Here is a 24,106-nt window from a genome sequence, read left to right as displayed (position 1 = left end):
AATCTACTATTCAGTGGTGGTTGTTATTGCAGCTGTTTAACTGAGGTCAACCTTTAACAGCAGACCTATGAGCAGTGGCACTCCACCAGTGATCATCTCACTATTTTGTATATCAGAACTATATTGAAATACAAAAAAAGAATACATTTGACAAACAGTATGGGTTTATTGAAGATTTGGCTGCTATTTGTAGCAAGTCAAGAGATTACATAAAGGGAAGTCTTTTAAAAATAAAAAAGAAAAAGGAAAAAAGCTGGTAATGGCATCCTTATAGTTTGGGTTGGCTGCAATAAGCTATGAAGAGAGTATGAATGAAAGATAACTGGCAGACAAAGGATGGAGATGAAAGATGAGAGTTAGGTGAAGACTTGATCCAAATGGCAGGAGACTGTGGAAAAGAAAAGCCCAGAAAAACATGGAAAGTAATAACGAGAGTTGATCACAGGATGCTGAACAAGGGCAAGACCTGTCCAACATATACCAGTTTGTAAAAATGAGTATAAAATAATGACGATGGCAGCAACAGTAGTGCTGTCATCACTGCCCCGATAGTTTAATGTATAACATTAAACAACTTACCAGAAAAGCCTATGTGAAAATCCTGACGTTTGGATTTCTTTTTGTCTTTCAGTTTATATTTCACACGCTTGGTTTCTTTTTCATCTTTCTTCTTCTCTTCTTTGCGTCCTTCTTTCTTTTCTTCCTGAAATTAATTTTCAACATTTGATTACTCCTTAGCAGAGACGGACAAAACATTAATACTCAAATAGTTTGTGTGGCAAACATTATAGCATTAACAACAACAAACTAAAAAATTCTCAATTTACAACAAAACAAAAAAAGAAACCAAAACTTTTTAACAGAATACACTAATAAAGACATGAATTTTTCGTCTTTTTAGAGATGAAAATCTTAAAGAAATTTTAAAACAAGCAGATAATATATTTCTTAAAAGGATTTAACATGTAAAACAATATTTAGTCAATCAAGGGAGTAAACAAAAACAAAAAACAAAAGGGAAACGAAGTTTAAGACTAATATGAAAAACAAAGGTGTGAAGACAGGGATTCATAAATGAAAACTCTGGAAACATGCAATGATATAAACTACTGAGATCATGGAAATCTAAATGTAGAGAGTCAAACAAAGGTCATTAAAACAGCCAGGAACAAATATATAAGAACAACTTTGAACAATACACTTGGACCAAAGGATGCTGAGGGATATTTTGGCTTCTAAAACTAGACAACCTCAGAATACATAAACATAAATAGATATTTATGAACACATAATTTAATTACACAAATACATTCATGCATGTACGTATCTTTGTATGGAGATGTGTGTGTGTGTTTCTATACATACATATATATATATATATACATACATATATATATATATGTATATATATATATATATATATATATATATATATATATATACACACACACACACATAGAATTCAGTTAGACGTTATGTTAGCCTCATGAAAAGATGGTATCATCCAAGGAAAAAAAATGGTTCAATACCTAATCAATTTCCCTGCTCGAAACATCAAAGACTTTCTCTATTGCCGAGCATTAAACTAATACATCCATTTGTTGTCTACACCACCTGTCTTCGTCTGTTGTTTTTTCGTAAATTCTCCCATATATATATATATATATACTACACTCTCTGAGTGGTTGGCGTTAGGAAGGGCATCCAGCTGTAGAAACTCTGCCAAATTTAGATTGGAGCCTGGTGTTGCCATCCGGTTTCACCAGTCCTCAGTCAAGTCGTCCAACCCATGCTAGCATGGAAAGCGGACGTTAAACGATGATGATGATGATGATGATATGTGTGTGTGTGTGTGTATATATATATATATATACACACACACACACATATATATATATATACATATCATATACATATATACATACATATCATATACATATTGCTTATATGCATATAATATGTATATATATATATATATATATATATATATATATATATATATATATATGTAGTGGGTTGATCCACTACTCAGGAAGAGACTATTCTAGAGTACGTTCTGTATTATCTTCGAAACGTCAGGTTAGAATAGAGACAGCTGATGAAGGAATATTCCAAGTGGCTTTCCATTTTCCTATGTGTTCGTTCCGTTGTCTGTAGTTCATTGTTCTAACGTCCTGTACCCTGATATGCATATGTATACACATGTAGATGTAAGTATGTACATATATGTGTGTATACATGTATATATATTCTTTGTATTATTATTATTATTATATATATATATATATATATATATATATATATACTAGCAGAAATACATTAATAATACATTAATAACTCTCCAATCCATGCCAGCATGGAACATAGACATTAAGTGGAATGCCAGTCTCTCATGTAGGAGGGCCTTGAAATCAATGTTACCAACTGGGGACTATGTGTGTCGCAGTGATAATAAAAAGACCCAAAGGAGGTCTGCAACGAAATAATTGTACTCAACACTTTGCAAGTGAATCAGTGGAGGCAAAGATGCGTCTCATTTACTTGACAATTTATGCACCACATTGCAGAAATCATAATGTAAGTATATCTGAAAGGGTAGTCTTACACTGTTGTACCGTTGAATTACAAATAATGCTCATCTGTTATGTTCGGGTTAAAATTTCATCAGCATCAAAAATATATGAATTTTCATGGGAGTTATGGCCGTTATACATAGAATATTGTTTACACGACTTTAAGAGGACAGCTGGGAAACCATTGGGGCCAGTTGCCGAGTTTGAGCTCATTTCGTTTATGGCAGCTATTACATCTTCCTCTTCAATGTCAATGTAGGTAATGGATGCAGTCTTTTTCTGCTGAGTGATATTGTCAAAGAAATCAGCTGGGTTCTTTATCTGCATGTGACTCAGAGGAGAAGTGAAGACACTCTTGAATTGTGCACTGAGCACTTCACTTATCCATGTGGGGTCCGCAGTCAGTGAGCCATTAGGCAGGAATAGGGGTCCTATTTTATACTGTGCCGTAGCTGTCTCTCTTGCAAATCTATAGAAAGCCTTGGGGTTTGTTTTTATGCTTTCTACTGCTCTCTTCTCCTTCTCTGCTCTCTCCTTTTCATGGGAGAGTTTGATCTTGTTTTCTATTTCTAACAGTGTTAGTTTTAATTTAGCTCTTTTCCTGTGGGTTTATAGAAGATGTCTGTTTCGATGTGGTTATTGACTATTTTAATTAGGATGTCAAGAAAAGGGAGTTGTTTATTGCTGTGTTCCATGGTGAATTGTATGTTGCTATTAATATTGTTAAGCATCATTTTGAAATTGAGGAGTTTGTCCATGCTGTTTTTCCAAAGTATAAAGCAATTGTCCAGATACCTATTCCAGTTCTCCTTTAAATAGCAATGAAATGAGGTGCCACATTTTTGTAGTGATGACTGATATATTTTAAGCTCTAAGTAACCCATTACAAGGTTCGCAATCACTGGAGAAGCTCGGGTTCCCATTGCAATTCCACAATTTTGTCGATAGTAAAGTGTATTGAACATGAAGTAGTTGTTCAGTAGGATGAATTTGAGTGCTGTGATTATGAATCTGTGGTTGATACATCCTGGGATCTCTTGTGGGTATTTTTCTAGCCAGAAGGTGATCGCTTCTATACCATAATCGTATGGGATATTGGTGTACAAATTCACCACATTGAATGATGCTAACAGGGTTCCTTCATTTATTGTCTTCGGGAGGTGGATAAGCATGTCTAAGTCATCCCTGATGAAGCTTTTCACATATTTTAGAAATGGTCTGAGTAAGATGTTGAGGAAGTTGCTCAAACGGTGGGTTTCACAAGCAGGGGCAGCAATGATGGGTCTCAGTTTGAGGTCAGTAGGGGGAGGAACATTAATGCATAGGCTTGGAGAAACTTTTCAAGCTTTACAAATATGTGGATTTTTGTGTATTTTGGGTAATCCATAGAATAGACTAAGTCTGTATTTAAAATTGGATAAATAGTCAATTTCATGTTTAGTGAGGCCCTTTCCATGTATTTGAAGTAAAGAAGATAAGTTTTTAAGTGTCTTCTGTGGGTTGTATTGTACTATCCTCTCATAGTAAATATTATTTTCCAACATGGAGAGTATTAACTTTTTGTAACACTGTGTGTCCATCACCACTACCGCACTTCCTTTGTCGGCTTCTTTAATGGTGAGGTTTATATCATTTTTTAACTCGATTTCCATTCATTTACAGTATGGTAGGACTTAATTCGTTGTTTTTGTAGGGTATTAAAAGGAAAACTGGTAATGTGTTCACAAAAAGCATCAAGTGCTTTATTTCTGATTTTTGTAGGACAGTATTCACTTTTGTTTTTTACTATTCACACATCTTCGTTAGTGTAGTTGTGAAGTGCTTCTGTGAGGTGTAATTTTCGGCAGAAATCCATAGTGTTATCCTTAATTTCATTCGGGTTCGATCTGTGAGGGGTTGGAGTAAACTCTAAACCTCTTGGTAGAATTTTAGTTTGCTAATTAAAAGTCTTAAATTCATGTTGATCTCATTCAGTTCCTTAAGAGTCCCTTCGTTGAGAGTTTTAACTGTAGAGTTTGGTGTTTGTGACATTTTCAATCTCACATGTAGTGAAATACAATAGAAGTATGTTACAAAAACAAAATAGAAACTACACGTGGAAATGTAAGGGCAAAGAAGAAAAATAAGCGAAAATGCACATTGGAAATCAAAAAAAGTAAACGCTTTTTATGAAAAGTATATATATATATATATATATATATACACACACACTGATATATATATACACATAGACATATATATATACATGTGTGTGCATGTGTGTGTGTGTGTGTGCGTGTGTGTGTGTGTACACATACACATGTTTAAAGCATTAAATTCCCTCCCAAATCTGTGAGTTGAAGTTCATGGAATTAGTGCAGCTCAGTGTCAAAGTACTCACAGAAATAAGTGGCAGAAACATTATCTGTGAAAATAAAGCAAACCATGCATGATACACAGATTGTCGATCTGCATACACAAAGTTAATACTTTCTTCTCTAACGCAAGCAACATTTAGCATGGTCAACAATTCTTCAGAATAATAACAATAGAGTTAAGTAAAGCAGGAAATTTCAAACACCATAGATTTTTCATTGTGTTCCTAATGTTAGACAAGCTAGGTGAAAAGGAATGTTGTTTCATTCCCAGTTCAGTATTTACTAGGTTATGCTGTAGAGAACATACTAACTTCCCCTCAGGACTGGATTCAGACATGGTAAGCTCCAGTATTTAATAGTAAATAAAGTTGTGTAAGAACTGAACTTGGCATATATGCAGCCAAAATACATAATAAAGTCATGATAGGTATAAATGATTCACTTCAATCAATAAACAAACATTTACATATAAGGGAATATAGTAAATCATAATTATAAAAACTTGTGTAATAATGATATTTAAAAAAATAAATTGGTGTAGTATGTTAATGTTAATTAGGTTATTTGTAAAGAATCATTGAATATAAATTATAAAACTGCAATAAATGAAAAAATAGTGATTTTTGAAAGTTTTGTTCAGATTTTGGGTCCCTAAGGAGTAATTTGCTTAAGTTCAGCCTTACTCCCATTATCAACTAACTGCATTTTCTTGCCATTTACACATGTCTACATTGCACAAATAAAATGCGATATACATTTGAATAAGATGTCTACTCCACACCTAAGAAGATAGCTGCACAGACCCATAATGATGATGAGGTATGCTGACTGAAAGGCCAAGCATTTGATGATGAAAGGCTAGTTGCATCAAAGTTAACTATTTTAACACAAATCCACCTAAGACATCTTTTGGTTATATTTTTGGAAAACTCTTGGTTTAAACTGCCCATTTGAAATTAAGACTTTCCATTACAATTTTATATAAACACTTCAAGTTATATTCCAAATATCAGTTTGATAGTAAGTTCTTTAATTAAATCCTTCCAAATTTGAGTATATTTTCATTTTAATTATGATAATTAATTACAACACAGAGGTAGTGTATCATATTAAAAATATAGTCATTAAAGAGTTAAACAATGGTAAAACTGGAGAGCAATAATTAGGACAGATCTAAAAATAAAATAATACAGGAACAAGATGATGAAGAGCTGCTACATATCAGACTTTTGCAACTCATATCAACATGGAAAAAAATGAATGTTAAAATAAAGATGTTGACAAGGATGATAACATTCACCTGTAAAATATTCATGCTAAATTTTCACAACAGTCTAATGAAAACAAGCAACAACACACAGAAACAAAATTACTGCTTTCTTCATTTAAACCTATGTTTGAATGCTCATTAATGCACATCTAGTGAAGTGCATGTGATATTTTATACCAACTAATCCATGGCAAAGGATAAAGACAAATTGGTGATGATGAGGATGATTTTCTATGATCTAATTTACCTAATAACAAATGCTGTTTCAAACAGTATCCTTCATTCATTTTTTTACATGTAAATAATAATAATAAAGGCAACTGGCTCCTTTAATCTAGTACAAAAGGTGCCTGATCATAGGTATATTAACTGATATTTCACCCAATATCTCCTACTCTTAAATACCAAGACTCTTTATGATCAGCAGATATATACTGGAAAGGAAAAGCTAATTAAAATAAGCACATACTGGCCTTGAAACGGTGTTATTTGCCATCAAATGATAACAAGCCACACTCAGATGGCTACTATCTAATATAACCACTTTGTAAGTATATTAGCATAAAGTTCAGCATTGAGTTTATGTACCCTCCATGTTTTAACACTACTTAGATAATAGTTCATCATCATCTCACACCATTTAGAGTGTTAGAGCTAAATTTGACAGTTTGCGCAAAAGAAAAAAGCAAACATCAAAAAAAGTATTTTAAAAAATCAAAAAGTATCAACTAAATTATGGCTGGGAGACAACAGTTTACTCAAAGTAGGCACCTTCAGCTACCAGCACAGCCTCAAGGTGGCTCTGGAACTTGGCACATACATTCTTCAATGTGTCCCTAGGAATATCTTTGAACACCTCCTTGATTTTGGCCACCAGCTTGGCCTTGGTATTGCAGGCAGAGTGGCTGGTGTCTTTCTCAACCATCTCCACACATGGCAATCCATGGGATTACAAGCAGGGGAATTAGGAGGACAGAAATTGGGGGTTGGTGAAGTCATAGAAGTTCTCTGACAACCACTTCCGATTCTCTTGGCAAAGAGCTAAATCTTGCTGCCACACATATGGCCTTCCTGTAGCAACCCTATCCAACCAGGGATTGACTAGTCTCCAGCAGTTTCACAGAACTGTCTGAATTGAGCCTAAGGCCCTGTTCAAAAGTGTGAGGTAGCATGGCTGGAAACATACCCAAAGATCATCACAGTTTGAGGGAACTTGGTTTTCATGATGCTAAAGTCACATCTTATAGCCTTTTAGAGTGTTCTCAGAACAGTCATGATATCAAAATTTTGAAATTCAGAGCAAATCACCATAATATAGGTAACTCTTTTCCAATATTCAGATGGTTTCCACTCTTTTATGTCAGCTAATGTTTTCTTAACTACAACTTAATTCTTTATGTTGTCAAATATTGTTGACTGTTCATTAATACATCAAGTTATTCCTAAAAAAAAAAGAGACATGACAAATCACCAAATTTAATCTGAACATTGTGTGTGTGTACAACATACTGTTCCGTGATGTTAAGATCAACAAAAAAAGTATTCCATCTGGTGAGAGATAAATATCATTTAATAGACACATGTTTTTAAGTACTACTAATAGTTTCATATGTTGAGAAATACCTCAAACATATTCATCAGGCACAAACCACATAAACTAAAAACTGAATGAGAGAAGAAAAGCAAAAAGTTGAGACAGAAGCATATAGGAAATATGAAAGGTTAAAAAATGGAAGGTAAAAAGTAATAAAGGTAAAAGAGTTACCCTCCTTAGACCTTAAATTATAAGGATAGAAAGATATGTTAATAAGGTATAGGCAGAATTTTCCATTTCTTCAAAATGTACTTAAACATATGTTTACAATGCTGAAAACTACAGACCTAGAGTTTAGTGGTGAGTTAGGGATGTTAGATCTGAAAAGGATTTGAGCTCTTTCAGCTAAACATAGCTTACATTTATTTGATCCATTAACTTAAAATGTGGATTTTTCAATTATTTTCCACTAAATCACTACTATTGCTAGGGTTATTGATAGTGATAATAAAATCACTACTACTAATGATAATAATAGTAACAACAATAATTATGATACTTGCCAATCCCCTAAGAATACCCTTAATTCTAATTTCTCTATAAATAGTACTGTATCTTCTCTTTCCACTAATAACACTCAGAGGACAGATAAATGCAACTGCCAATCCGTGACCGTATGCCTGTTGCAAGCCCACTGCAGATTTAACATAGTATACAAATGCACGAACCACAGTATATCGCATAATTCTATTAACTACTATGTCAGATCTACTATTAATTTTAAACAGGGATATTCTGCACATATAAATTCATTTAAGTATGAGGAGGATAGCAAATCTACCTCCCTAGCCAACCATATACACCATCTAATAAATAGAAAGGTACCATAATAGATTCCAGGGTCCCACACCAAGGCCAGTGATCCACTTGTGGACTATGCTTTTTCTACATGTTGTCATAGGTTCTATCACACCTTTAAATTCTTCCATAGATCCAAATGCACACAAAATCAACATGTATAATACATCCATCCACGGTCATTAAAATAAATATACATATATATATATGTATATATGTATGTATATATGTGTGTGTGTATGTATGTATATATATGTATGTATATATGTGTGTGTGTGTGTGTACGTATGTATATATGTGTTTGTGTGTATAGGTGCGTACCTTATATGTATGCTTATGTACATATGTGTGTACATATGTATGTCTGTATATGTATGTATGTATGTATATATATATATATATATATATATATATATATATATATATGTGTGTGTGTGTGTGTGTGTGTACACTCCTTTTTTTCCTCTATCAACATAACTATCTCAGTAACTAGCTAATTTCAACTCAATCATTTTTGATTTTTATAGTTCTTTTTTACTTTAGTTTTCTTAGTTTGTAATTTTAAGTTTAGATTTTAAATTTAAATTTTCAATTTTAGGTTTAATTCTTAATCCTTTACCTCATATTATTTAATGTCGATGAAACTTGGAATACAATTTTAAATATCTGTACTAAACTACTGTTCTTATAACCTTACCTAGATTGGCCTTCCACCCCATTTCTACTAAAACTTAAACAATTGACCCCTAACCCCCATACAATACTGACATATATTGTTACCTTTATTTTTATTTATTTATCTTTCATCTTATTCTTTACCATTACCTCTCTTATTTAATTTTTGTTCCCTTTCTACTCTCTCATACACACTCACTCACAAAGCCCATTTAGGATATATCTGTCATCTCTCTCTCTCATACAACCACTCACAAAACCCATCTATGTCCATCATACATTCTCGCTCTATATACACCTTTACGATATGAATACATCAGTCAGTACACTGCCTAAATATTGCCTGGATTTACCTGGGATTTTAGCTAAAAACCCGTACCTTCATGGAAGTAGCGACCAATATATCCTCTTGAAAAAGATGAGTTGTGAACATTATTCTCCTTCCTATATTCTTCTAACTACTTTTACTCTTTATTCTTCTATTTTACCACTTTATTCCTCTATTTTCTTCCTTAGAAACTGTAAATTTTCCCTGTCTAAAATATTCATACCTTGTCCCTCATGGCAGAATACCCAGTGCACGGATATGCTAACCAACCACTTGGGTAATCCTAGAAACAGCTGAAAGACTTCAAATTCACCTTAACCTAAATAAATTATTCTAAATGACTTGAGATACACATTCTGCTTTAATTTTATTTTTCCGTCAATATAACATATATATGCTATCATGGAACCCTAACACGGATCCCTAGATCCAGCCTTAGTTCTGATCTTCGAACCTAATGGTCAGCGAACTGTAGCACTTACCCAGTGTACCTATTCGTTCAGATCACTAGTGTGCTAAACCACTCATATTCTTTATATACATTCATATATATATATATATATATATATATATATATATATATATATATATATATATATATATACAAGGGTATTACCAAAAGTAAGGTTTCCTATCTGATGGAGCTCTCGATTGACGCTACCACCAAGTCTGAAGTTCATGCAGTTATTCAGTTTTTGAACGCAATAGCCATTAGACCAATTGAAATTCGCCAATTAACAGAGGTGTGTGGCAAGTTGTGCATCGATATAAAAAAATGGCTACAAGTGGAGTAGGGAGTTTGCAACTGGTCATACTGAAATTCATGACGAAGAAAGAAGTGGGCAACCATCAACTTCCAACAAGACATTCGCAAAGGTTGAGCAAATTCCATGTGAAAATCAGTAGATCAGTCTGGATGACCTCTGTATTTTGGTTCCAGAGGTTTCCCAAAGCACTGTTCATAGGGTTTTAAGTGAAAAGTTGCAATACCAGAAGGTGTGCGCAACATGGATCCCACAAATCCTCACACAAGACCATAGATTGCAACCCACCTTATAGTCCAGACTTCACACATAGTGACTACCACCAGTTACATAAGCTAAAAGAACATTTGGCCAGAACATGCTTCAGCAACGACAATGAGGTGCAAGATGAGGTTCAACGTTTCCTCAACAACATGATGGTGAGCTGGTATGACATGAGCATACAAAAACTGCCCCAGCACTAACAAAAATGCAACGACTGAAATGGCGATTATCTAGAAAAATGGAAAATGTTCAAATTTCAAATGCTATAAACACTGCAGACAATAAGCATTTCTGTCGTTTCTAAGTATTTTTGGAGTCCTTACTTTTGGAATTACCCTAGTGTGTGTGTGTGTGTATATATATATATATATATATATATATATATTAATATTATCTCAGTTTAAAAAAAACCTTGACAATGTAAATATGTTAATAGTTACCATGGGTAGCAAAAATCACACAAAAAAAAACAGGATATCACACCTGTTTTATAGGTAGAGATACCAAGTTAAAGCGATGCATTTTGAGTAGATATGAATAATAACAATAAATGGAGCAAAACACATATAAATAAAAGTTCCTTTAATTCCTACACATGTTTCAAAATATATGTGTGCTCTCCTCCTAAGAAATAAGAGCTGCTGGAATTCCACATATATTGATCGTCAGGGAACCAACATATAGAAGCAAGACAAATGCGAAATGATAAGGTTACGTACGAGTTATAATATTATATGGCCATGTAAGTGACCGTTAGAAGTAAGAACGCTGGTTTACATAGAGTTATAATGGGAGGGGGCTCTGTAAACGCTATACTAAAGGTTTAAATTAAATTATTAAAATGGTGGGGAAGAGGGCAAAATGGGTCACAGTAAAGTAAACTGAAGCCGTAAACTATAAGCTAATTCAAATGTGGAGGAAGGGAGAGAATCAAGAGAGTTCATGATATATAAAAAAATTTCTCCTTAAGGAAATAAATAATAACATACTAATATAAGGCAAAGAATGTAAATATAAAAAAATAAATAAAGCATCATAGCCTTGTAATTATATTATATTAATATACAGATATTAACGCAAATTAATGGTAAAACAAGGTACAGGATATTTAGAAATAATAATAATGATGATATACAAGCTTACAAGAAGATCGGGAATATTTAGTTAAAGTTACTAATGGTACAAACACAACCAATGTGGCATTACTAGGAAGAATTTACTTAACCAAATATAGAAGGGGAAAATAAAGGACAAGTGGCGATGGGGGCAGTAATAGATATTGTTTAAGATTATATTAAAAATATTAAAATTAATAACATACTGATTTGAAGCAAAGAATGTAAACATGATAAATGAAACATCATTGCCTTGTAATATATTAATATACGGATGTTAACGCAAGTCAGTGGTAGAACAAGGTACAAGATATTTTGTTGAGAAATAATAATAACAACAATATACATGCTTACGAGGAGAAGATCGGGTATATTTAGTTAAAGTTACTAGTGGTACAAGAACAACTCGTGTAGCATTACTGGGAAGGAATTACTTAACCAACTATAGAAGGGGAAAATAAAAGACAAGTGGAGATGGATGCAGAAATAGACATTATTTAAGACTATATTAAAAGATATTATTCAGAGGACATTTGGTAAAAAAAAGGGGGAGGGGGGATAAAAAAATAATACCTAAAACCTTAAACTAGTTGGAAGAATGGAATTAATGATAATAAATGAAGGTATGTCTCTGCCAGTGCTGACATCGATACGCTCTCTGTGTTATCTGGTTAACTCGGCGATTCTTGGAGAACAGAATATGGAAAAGCCCCAAGTTACAAAGAGGACAAAAATCCTTACCTTTGTCGTAGGGAACTGAAGTAGCCAGTATAGACCATTCCAAAGAGAATTGTTTATTGCAATCTTTCAGTTCCCAACTAAATTTACTTAGGCCGGTGGTGTTAGCTTTATTCCTATCCCTAAATGAAGAATGGTTTGATATTCTCTTTGAGACCTGCGTCGATGAGCTATCTACGTAAAACGAGACATCAGCGTGAGACATTACCTTGCATTGATAAACCACATTCTTGGTCTTGGCATTCGCACTTAAAAACTTAATTCTATTAGGATTTAATTCTGAGATGCTAATCATATTATTGCTACCGATATTGTTATGTTTGCTAATATTGTACATACTACCAATATTAATACCTAAATGACTATTGCCATCATATGTGTGTGTTAAATTATTGGAGTAATTATTATTGTTATTGATATGAACATTACTATTATTATCATCATAACTGGGATGGCTGTCTAGATATGAATCTAAAAACCTGAAATTATGGGAAGAAATAATCTGTAACAAATTTTTAGTATTAGAAAACCCAAATCTAACCTTATGTGAGTTGATCATTGGGTAATAGCGAGTAGTATGCAAATCTCTAATGCAACTTTAAAAAAAAAAAACAGTCAATGAGTGGAAATAACCAATAAACTGATTCCTTATGGGATTTCCCAATCAAATTGCCAGCAAACCATTTTCAGCCAAACCAATTTCAACGGATTTCGCTCAAATCTGATGTTAATGTTACTTATTTTGGTTTGAAATAAAGCACTTGAACACTTAATAATCCTAGCTTAATCCCGGGCAGTGCCGGGCTATACTGCTAGTATATATATATATATATATATATATATATATATATATATATATATAGCTGTAAAAATATTTGACAATTATTCGGTAGCCATGATAAAACTCCAAGTTTCGGATGCCGGGGCGGAAACCCATGCCGCCATCTCTTCAGTTATCTGGGCATTGAAAATTCCTTTGAAAATGATCATTAAACAAAGTGAAATTACTGCGTGGTTGACCGTTATTAAGATAAAAGAGCTATTAGAATGACCGCTAAGTAAGGGGAGGGAGTAAAAAAGTCCATAGTATTCACGTAAGCGCACCAATCCGTACATGCGCCTATATGTATATACTCATCCACCCTCGCTTGAAACACACACATGCTCACCCACACATTCGCCAAATATATACACATACGCACGCATATATATATATTTGTAATTGGTAATTTCCCTTTGTTTAACGGTCATTTTCATAGGAATTTTCAATGGCCAGATAACTGAAGAGATGGCGGCATGGGTTTCTGCTTTGGCATCCGAAACTCGGAGTTTTAACATGGCTACCAAATAATTGTCACATATTTTTACAGATAAATTCCTCTATTTACATAATATCGAGGTCTCTTTCTTTCTTTTGTTGTCTTTTCAATCAATATATATATATATATATATATATATATATATATATATATATATTTATATATTTATATGTATGTATATATATATATATATATATATATATATATATACATATATATATACATATATATATACATATATATATATATATATATATATATATATATATATATATATATATATATATATATATATATATATATATATATATATATATATATATGTGTGTGTGTGTGTGTGTGTGTGTAAAAAGTAATATATTACACTAAAAGTTTAATATAGAACATTAAAGTCGGTGACACAAGCTAGAGGTATCATCAATAACTGCGTGGTTACAAGTCGTAGTTTTATTTGCAGTCGAATGTAAGAAACAAAAAAAGAATTGTTTTTGAAAGAAAACTTCTTCGTACAAGAACAAGGATTTGGAATTTTACCTCTTATGAATAAGTATCCTTTTCATTTGTTTATTTTCTTTTAACTTAAGTAACATTTGAGTTATGACTTAATCTTTGTTTACTTTCTGAGAATTCTCACTATAATTTTCATTCAACTTTTATTACAGCGACCACTTAGCTTTGATTCTCTTTGAAAAATAGAAACCATTACGAAACCACTTTCTTTTCACTATTGTTTCTTTTTTTCACTTTATCTCTTTACAATTATTTGAATTACAAATCTCATTTAGAATTACAAATTTTCATTTTTCGTTTTCCTACACATCTCTGTTACCTGTTCCCACTCTTTCTTTCATAACTACCGCTTCCTCTCCCTCTCCCTTTATCTCTTTACACGTATCTCTCTTCCATATCTTACTCTTTTTCTCATTTCTCTCCTTCACTTTCATACCTTCCTCTTTTTTCAGTTCTCTTTCCTTTCCTTTCCATCTCACAACATCTTCCTCTCCTCATGTCACCTCACCCTCTCCCTCATATACTTCTCATTTTCCCCCTCTTCTCACTCCGTTTCTCCCTTTCTCTCACATCCTTCATCCTTTCCGGTCTCCCCCTCAGTCTGTCTCTTTTTATCTTCTCATCCTCTCCCTTCCTCTGTCTCTCTTTCTCTTCTCCTCCTTTCCTTCACTGTCACTCTCTTCCCCTCCTCTTCTCACTCTGTCTCTCTTTCTCTCCCCTTCCTCTATCTCTCTAACACCCCATACTCTCTCTCTTCCTCATATCACCCCCACTCTTCCTCACATCACTCCTCTCTTCCTCATATCACCCCCCTTCTCTTCCTAATATCACTCTCTCTATTTCCTTCATATCTCCCTCTCTCTTTCCTTCATATCTCCCTCTCTCTTTCCCTATTCCCCCTTCTGTGTTTCTTCTTTTCTACCTCCCGCTATCTTTCACTTCCTCTCTATCCTCTACTCCCCTTCTGGGCTTAAAAAACGAAGATGGCACCAAAGTGGGAGAAGAAAGAATTAAATCTTTTGTTGCGAGCATGGACGATTGCTAGTGGCGATCCGCCAAACAACATCACTGCTGCACTGAAAAACAATGGCTTTCACAGAACCACTAATCAGACAGAGCAGAAGAAGAATGAATTCCTCCGATCCTATACGCTCATCAGACCACAGATTGACACCCTGGATGTCATAATCGAAAGCCATTGTGGAAAGGCTGATAAGGATGGAGAATATGAAAAGGAAAAAACACCCGGAAGTCTCTTTGATCCAGTGGCTCCTCAAGAGAATGAATCACCCACCCCTGTGAATGACCAGGCAGAAAAGGATAGTGAAGCCAAGGAAGCAGCAACTAGAAGCCCCTCTGTGCCAGTGGTCCTACAAAGGAAAGGAGCCCTCACCCCATTGGACAACCAGAGAAAAAAGTTCCCACCACAAGAAAAGGAAGGACGGAACACAAGCATAAAGAAGGAAAGGAAGGAAAAGGAAAATGCAAAAATGAAACAACCAAAACCGAAACCCCAATCCACCAAACAAAAAACAGAAAACCCCTAGGAGGATCCAATGCCATCCAAAACCCTACAGGAAAAAAGAAATTTGGAAGGCACTCAAGAACCTGCAAATTTTACCTGCAAGGCAGATGTTGGCATGGGGAAGACGGAAAAAAACTGCAGGTTTGCCCACCCGACACACCGCCAAAACTACAAAGGCCTTAATGATAAAAACTTCCGAGGAAAGACGAAAAATGTCTCCAAGGAAAGAATTCACCAAAGAAGTGCACTCTTCAGAGATTATGCGCAACACAGCAGCTGAGCAAGAGTCCTTTTTGTACATGGCGCAAAAAATTGTGCAGCAGCTGACCTGGCTACACCAAACACAAACGAGGAACCTTGCCCACCACTGTGCAAGACCACCAAAGTCAACAGACATGGGATGGCCTCCCCTAACGCCTGCACAGTCATCACACCAATATTTTTACTAAATATTGGAGGCCTGTTGCACTATAATAAAAGCAAAATTTCTTTTCTGAGAGACCTTGCTGCATGCAATCAAGCCCTATGCATAGCACTCATGGAAACTCACCTCAGCCCTGATATAGAGGATGCAGAAGTACACGTACCAAAATATGTCATACTGCGAACAGACAGAAGAGAAAGGAGTCATGGTGGAGCTGCCGTATAAATCCGTGACGACCTCACACCCCAGGTCTTACTGTCATACTCAAATTCGGTATGTGACATTCTAATTGTATACATAAGACAACATAATATAGTCATATGCAATACATATTGCCCACCGGATACTCCAAACCACATAGGCAAATTTGAAGATTGCCTCACTAGAATTAAAGAAATCCTCATGAAACTGGAACACCACGTGACCATATTTCTTATGGGTGATTTCAACTTCCCCAACGTCAAATGGCCCAAAGGTCTCATACTCTCAGGAATGACTCATCGCAAGCAAGCACAGGTGGAGTCCCTGCTCAACCTCACCAATGCCCTATTCATGGAGCAAGCTGTTCTCAGACCAACTAGAGTGAATAACATTCTGGATCTCTGCTTCATGAACAATATGGACATCATTCATGATGTGAAAGTGACACCGGCATTAGCCTTGGATCACAACATAATAGAGCTGTCTATGTTTGGGCTGAAAGTAACCAGAGACATACAGCCTAAAGGAAGCGCCCGAAATCTCTCCAATCTGAACTTCCACAAAGCAGACTGGAAACTGATCCAGAAAGAGATCCTCAGAGAGGATTGGCCAAAATGTCTCTCCACACCAGACATTGACATGAAACTAGAATGTTTCATGTCTATTGTGCAAGCCATATGCCAGAAATATGTCCCAGAGCACAAGGCCAAAACAAATAGGAACAAGATTCCAAGGGAGAGAAAGATCCTCATGAGATGACGGATGAAAGTTGCAAATCGACTCAACCAGCATCCCAAAAGTAGCGAAAGGTCCAGCCTAAAAACGACCCTGATGGAGATTGAAAAAAGGCTGCAACAATCCTATGTGAGGCAGAGAGCAGACAAAGAAGCCTGGGTTATAAAAAACATTAAGTCAAACCCAAAGGCCTTCTTTCATTACGCGAAAGAAACAGCCTCAGTACACTGCAAGATTTAACTCCTCTTCAAAAAGGATGGCTCCCTCACAGACAGTCCGACTAGGATCAGTGAGGTACTGAATGACCAGTTCAAAAGTGTCTTCACCACCCCATTGGAACACAGAAAAGTGAACAAACCAGTGGACTTCTTTGCTACCGCCCCTATAACCAGAGAGGCAGTTACGATGGAATACATCGACATTAGTGAAGATGTACTACTAGCTATAGATGAAATGGACACAAACTCAACTGCTGGTCCTGATGGTTTCCCAGCAATCCTCCTCAAATCGTGTAAGTGTACCCTGGCAAAACCCCTCAAGATCCTCTTCCAGAGCTTTCTTGCAATTGGCAGACTGCCAAGCAAGCTGAAGGAGGGGATAATATGCCCAATCCATAAAGGGGGAAGCAGAGCAGATGCCAAAAACTATAGGCCTATCTCTCTGACTTCACACATCAGCAAAGTCATGGAAAGGATAGTCAGAGGAAAACTAATCACATTCCTTGAAGAAAATAACTTGCTGAGTGATACCCAGCATGGCTTTCGACCATGTAGGAGCTGCCTGGCCCAGCTATTACAACAATATGACTGGGTGTTGAGACAGGTACTCAACAACTCAAATGTGGACGTAATATACCTTGATTTTGCAAAAGCTTTTGACAAAGTGGATCATGGAATGATATGCCACAAACTGTGTGGTCTTGGCATAGCTGGATAACTTGGAGAGTGGTTACATGACTTTCTGAAAGATAGAAGTCAGGCAGTAGTGGCTAATGGAGCCACCTCCATGAAAACACAAATAGTGAGTGGTGTTCCACAGAGCACTGTATTGGGACCACTGCTTTTTATAGTGGCCCTCTCAGATAGGCCCTCAAGTACCCGGATAGCCACCCTTGTATGCTACGCAGACGATACGAAAGTCTTGCAGAAAATACAGAACCCCACTGATGTTGCACATCTGCAGTAAATTGAGTTGGACTCAATATACAGATGGGCTGAGGATAATAATATGCAGTTTAATGCTGAAAAATTCCAAGTCATGTGCTACCAACGTCCAAAACTGAATATGAAACTTACAGAGTACACTGGTCCGCAGGGAATTTTAATCCCAGAGCCTAAATCAATGAGAGACCTGGGTATCAACATGAGTGATAATACCTCTTTCCAAGTGCACATTACCAGGATGGCGACAAAGTGCAGACGACTGGCTGGATGGATCCTGAGAACATTCAGAACCAGAGATAAGGAAACCATGATGGTCCTCTGGAGGACATTCATCCTCAGCAGCCTGGATTACTGCTCACAGCTATGGTCACCCACCAGTGTGAAATTAATAGCAGACCTTGAAGCAATCCAGAGAATATTCACAAAGAAGATTGTCTCTTTGCAACTGGTCAGCTACTGGGAAAGGCTGAAACAGCTAAGACTCTACTCCCTGGAGAGAAGGCGGGAGAGGTATGCAGTAATATACATCTGGAAGATCCTGGAAGGAATTGTGCCAAATTTTGGCATTGAAAGCTACACCAATGCCAGAATGGGACGACATTGCATAGTGCCAAAGATCCCAGCAATGCCATCGCACTTCAGGACCAGTTACTGCAACAGTTTGGGTTTCAGGGGCCCCACAGCTTTTTAATATTCTCCCAAAGAGCCTGAAGAACCTGCACAAAGTAGATGTAGGGGTTTTTAAATCAAAGCTGGACCTCTTCCTGTCGAGAGTCCCAGATGAACCTACCTCACGGCAAGAGGTGCAAATGAGGGTAGCTACAGCAAACTCCATTCTTCACCAAGCGCCAAATATTGGAGGAGGTTCTCAGTAATAACAGTGTAGCAAAACGGTGGTGCATCATCATGGCTGAAACTATAGAAATATATATATATATATATATATATATATATATATATATATATATGTATGTAAATATATATATATATATATATATATGTATACATATATATATATATATATATAAAGTGTTAATACTTCATTTAGAGAATTAACATATATATATATATATATATATATATATATATATATATATATATATATATATATATATGTAAACATATACATATATAAACTCTATATATGTCATTTTTATAATTACTGATATGACATATGTCACATGTGTTTGTATAGTGTTATTATTGTCCTTTTAGTAAACAAATAAGTAAATTGACATAAGACAATGTCTGCAAGTTGATGAATACCACCTATTAATCCCTTCCATTTTCTTATTGCTATATAAATTTAATGGTAAAATAACTTTTTACCTGCACCCATTTATTGTACTTGGTAATGTAATTGCCATGCAATCAAAAAACACTAGTGTAATAATAATTGGGTATTCTTCCAGCAGTGCATTGGATAGATATTATCCCTTAGTGGGTTGGATTCACAATCCCTAACTTTCTTTGATATATATATATATATATATATAAACATACATGTATATATATATATAAACATGAATCTGATAAAACCTGAATCTGTTAAAAATATCTGGTTAATAATTCTATTTGGAAAACAGATTAAATCAAATCTGGTTTCCCAATTCCAAAATGCTGTTAATAAGAATTTTCCAAGACATTCTCACTACTTCCCAGTTATAAACACACACAAGGTTAGATTTGGATTTTCAAACACTAAAAGTATCTCGCAAATAATATCTGCACACAATATGAGACTATTAAATTCGCATACGGGTACCGATAGCAATGACATTAATTCCGACAATACAAACCATCACCATTATAACAATACAGATAATAACCTAAGTAACAATAATTATAAGAAGAAATATAATAATAATAAGTACCACAACAACATCATTATTTCAGAAGTTAATAGCAACAGAATTAGTTTTTTAAGTGATAATGCGAAACTCAAGAACACTATATATCAATGCAAAGTCACCACTCCTACTGATGTATCTTTTTACATTGGATCTTCCTCTTCGCCAATTTCCAGAAGAATATCAAACCATTATTCCTCTTTTAGGGATAGAAATAAATGCAACACCACAAGTCTCAGCAAATTAATTTGGGGACTTAAAGATAACAATATACAATTTAACTTAGACTGGCTAATTCTCTCCACATCTATACCATACGATAAAGGTAAGAAATTTTGCCCATTATGTAATATGGAACTGTTCTTCATTTTATTCTCGAAGAATAAACTGATGAATACGTTCATCGAAAGAGCATACAGATGTAAACATTGGCAAACTCATGTGTTTTCTTCATATGAATAACCCCTACAAATTTATATAACAGAGGCGACTTACCTATTTATCTAGTAGTTACTCACATAATTCAAGCAATGCAAGTTAATCATACCTTTATATGTTTAAAGGTATAATTGGCTTGTATCGCTTGATATATGTTATCTGAACACTTTCTATCTTTTGAACCCAAATTAGGACACCCAGCACACCTGTAAACATGAACTTAAACATTACTTTCAGTTTAACTTAACATAAACATTACTTCCAACTATGTTCAATACGTTGTGCTCCAATAACCTTATACATTTGATTTCATTGCTACTTCGTAACTCCATCTCCTTCACTTGTTGCTTTCACTTTCTTCAGCAAAGATAGGAGTTATTTATCCTGTTTAGGCTATGTTAGTGGCATTATTCTGCGTCTGAGAATTTTAATTGTCTTCTTTAACTTTCTTAGACATATCTAAGATTCGTTTGTTTACATTTATCGTAAGATGAATTCAAAACATATAAATATTTTCTTCTCCCTGCTTTATTACATATAAAATACTGCACCACACAAAATTTTATTTTATCTATTGAAAAACCCTTACATCAACAAATATAGAGCGTGATTATTGAAGTAAACTTCGGTAATAATATTAACTTAGTTTAAACAAGTAATTTTTACTCCATTAACCTCCTTTTTTTTTGCCCCATCTGATTTCCATTTCACTTAACAACACAATCTCTCTCTTCAGATTAATAGATCATCCATCACCTTTATAAATTGTCATACACTTAATATCTTACTAGTTCATACAAGCATCATTTTCCTATACATATAGCACTGCCTTAATATTCATTACCACACGACTATCATGTGTATATGCATACAAATGTATGTATATGTATGTATGTGTATGTATGTGTGTGTATATATATGTGCATATATGTATATATATGTACTTATAGGCCTTAATCTTCATTACCACATGTCTATCATATGTATGTGCATACAAATATATGTATGTGTATGTATGTGTGTGTATATGTATGTGTATATATGTGTGTGTATATATATATATATATGTGAACATATGTATGTGAACATATGTATGTATATGAACATGTATATATATATATATATATATATATATCTGTAAAGATATGTGACACTTATTCAGTAGCCATGATAAAACTCCGAGTTTCCGATGCCAGGGCGGGGGTCCACTCCAAACATCTCTTCAGTTATCCGGCTACCGGAGATTCTTTTGAAAAATAACCCCAGTTATCCAGCTACCGGAGATTCTTTTGAAAAAATGGTCTAATAGTATAGAAGTTGATCGGAAACTCGGAGTTTTATCATGGCTACTGAATAAGTGTCACGTATCTTTACAGATACATTCCTCTATTTGCATAATATTGAGGTCTCTTTCTTTCTTTCGTTGCCATTCCTGCCAAATATATATATATATATATATATATTTATATGCATTTATATCAACACTACATGTATAAATACAAGATTAATTCCCCTTTACGGTCCTATAATACATAAAACACTCTTCTCCCATTTTTATCAGGTTTTAAATCATTTTATTGACTTCCCATTCTAAATTCTAAATTTCTTCTTTTCCTTCCCTCCTTGTCCAATGTACTGTTTCGTAGCGTTGCAACTTCCAACGGTTTTTTCAAATAAGATAGGTAGCAATCTTCTCTACCCACAGTTATCACATTCGGTTAAAATGTCTTACGGTTAAGTTGGCTCTTATGTATTTCCCTGAAGAGAAGATTACATCTTTATCAACATCACTCACTCCTATGGAAGTAACCATTTGTAATCTTCGAAACACATGTCGGAAATAAAAGAATTTATTTAACATATGCGTATTACTCCATTTATTAAATTTTATATAAACATATATGTATATATATAAACATATATGTACATATATAAATATATGTGTGTGTGAGAAAGGTTTAGTTCAAGTAGAACATTAGTGGTGGGGGGCACAAAAAGTTACATTTCTAATAAAGATTCATGTCAAATTAATAGCTTGCTAATTCAAGTATTTAAAATATGAAAATATTAGAAGTAAAAAGTGTGTTATGAACATATATAGTATGTAATCCTATATAAACTTAACTAACACTTAAAAAACGGAGAAGAGAAGACGTTAAAAGTCTTTAGAAAGTTTAATCCATACGATCATTTCGAATGATATACCAACATGTAGGAAACATAGAAAAATTAAATTAATTATAATAATAATTAAAAATAATATTATATTAATTTAATTACGTATTACCATTCTCCTCTGTGGAAAAGATGAAGAAAACATTAAAAAAGTTATTAACAAAAGAATATTACAATGAAAACTTCAGAGAGCCTGTGTCAGATAAAGTCGATCGGATATTCATAAAAAGATTTTGAAAGAAGAAAAAGAGATACAGGAACATGCTTAGGGAGTGTTGAGTCTATCTGTGTAAGAACTAGAACTGTTTTGGCCAACAGATGTTTTTTAATATAAGTAGGAAAGATCGGAGACAAAAAAAAATGTAACATTGCGCATACACACCTAACACACATAAATGCACATGCTCGCACATAAAAGTGCATACATCTACACGTATATACATTCGAATACAAATAAATAATAATAATAATAATTTCTGAAATCAGAAACAGAGGGGTTTATCATAGCAGCCCAAGATCAATGCCTACCTACAAAGAACTACCAGGCCAACATATTAAAGAACGGCAGCTCCCCATTATGTCGTATATGCCAACAACAAAATGAGACCATCGATCATGTTGTCTCCATGTGCAGTCTGCTTGCGCCTACAGAGTATCTCAACAGGCATGATAGAGCTGCACAATATATTCACTGGGTAATTTGCAAAAACCTGAACTTGCCCCATGATAAAAACTGGTGGGAACATAAACCACCCCCAGTACTTGAAAATGATCACATCGCACTCCTCTGGAACTTCACCATTCAAACTGACAGAAAGATAGATGCAAATAGGCCAGACATCATACTGAAAAGCTTCAGACAAAAATCATGCCTCCTCATTGATATGACTGTCCCAATCGATATAAACCTACCAAAAACTGAGCAAATATAAAGATCTTGAAATAGAAATTAGCAAAATGTGGAATCTGAAGACGAAAACAATACCTATTGTCATAGGTGCCCTGGGAATGACAGTGAAACGGGCTGATTACTACCTAGCTCAGATACCAGGAAACCCCAAAATGGCTGAAGTTCAAAAGATAGTGCTCATGGGAACTGCCCATATCCTACGTAAAATACTATCTATGTGATCTCAAATTTTAAAACAAACACATAATTTTCTTATGGTTTCTTAAACATTCTCTAGAACAATACTATGTACAAATCCAAATATATGGTACCCTAGGCATAACACCTACATGAACTTCTAACTTGTTGTCTCTTGAGGTCTCTGGGTGAGACTTGGATCC

General features: G+C 34.6%; 1 protein-coding gene across 10 annotated transcripts in view; it reads right to left on the bottom strand.

Annotated features, from left to right (window-relative positions):
• LOC106883353 (uncharacterized) overlaps positions 1-24,106 on the bottom strand; it is a 143,556-nt gene that overhangs the window by 56,971 nt on the left and 62,479 nt on the right. For all 10 annotated transcript variants that reach the window (XM_089338286.1, XM_089338291.1, XM_089338292.1 and 7 more), the window contains exon 5: positions 580-703. In XM_089338286.1, coding sequence (XP_089194412.1) covers positions 580-703 — 124 coding nt within the window. The remainder of the gene's footprint in view (positions 1-579; positions 704-24,106) is intronic.

This window comes from Octopus bimaculoides, chromosome 20, assembly GCF_046866305.1.
Source record: "Octopus bimaculoides isolate indiv1 chromosome 20, ASM4686630v1, whole genome shotgun sequence".
NCBI classification, from domain to species: domain Eukaryota; kingdom Metazoa; phylum Mollusca; class Cephalopoda; order Octopoda; family Octopodidae; genus Octopus; species Octopus bimaculoides.
Note: the sequence above shows the minus strand (reverse complement) of the source record. Positions and strands in the feature narration are given on the sequence as shown.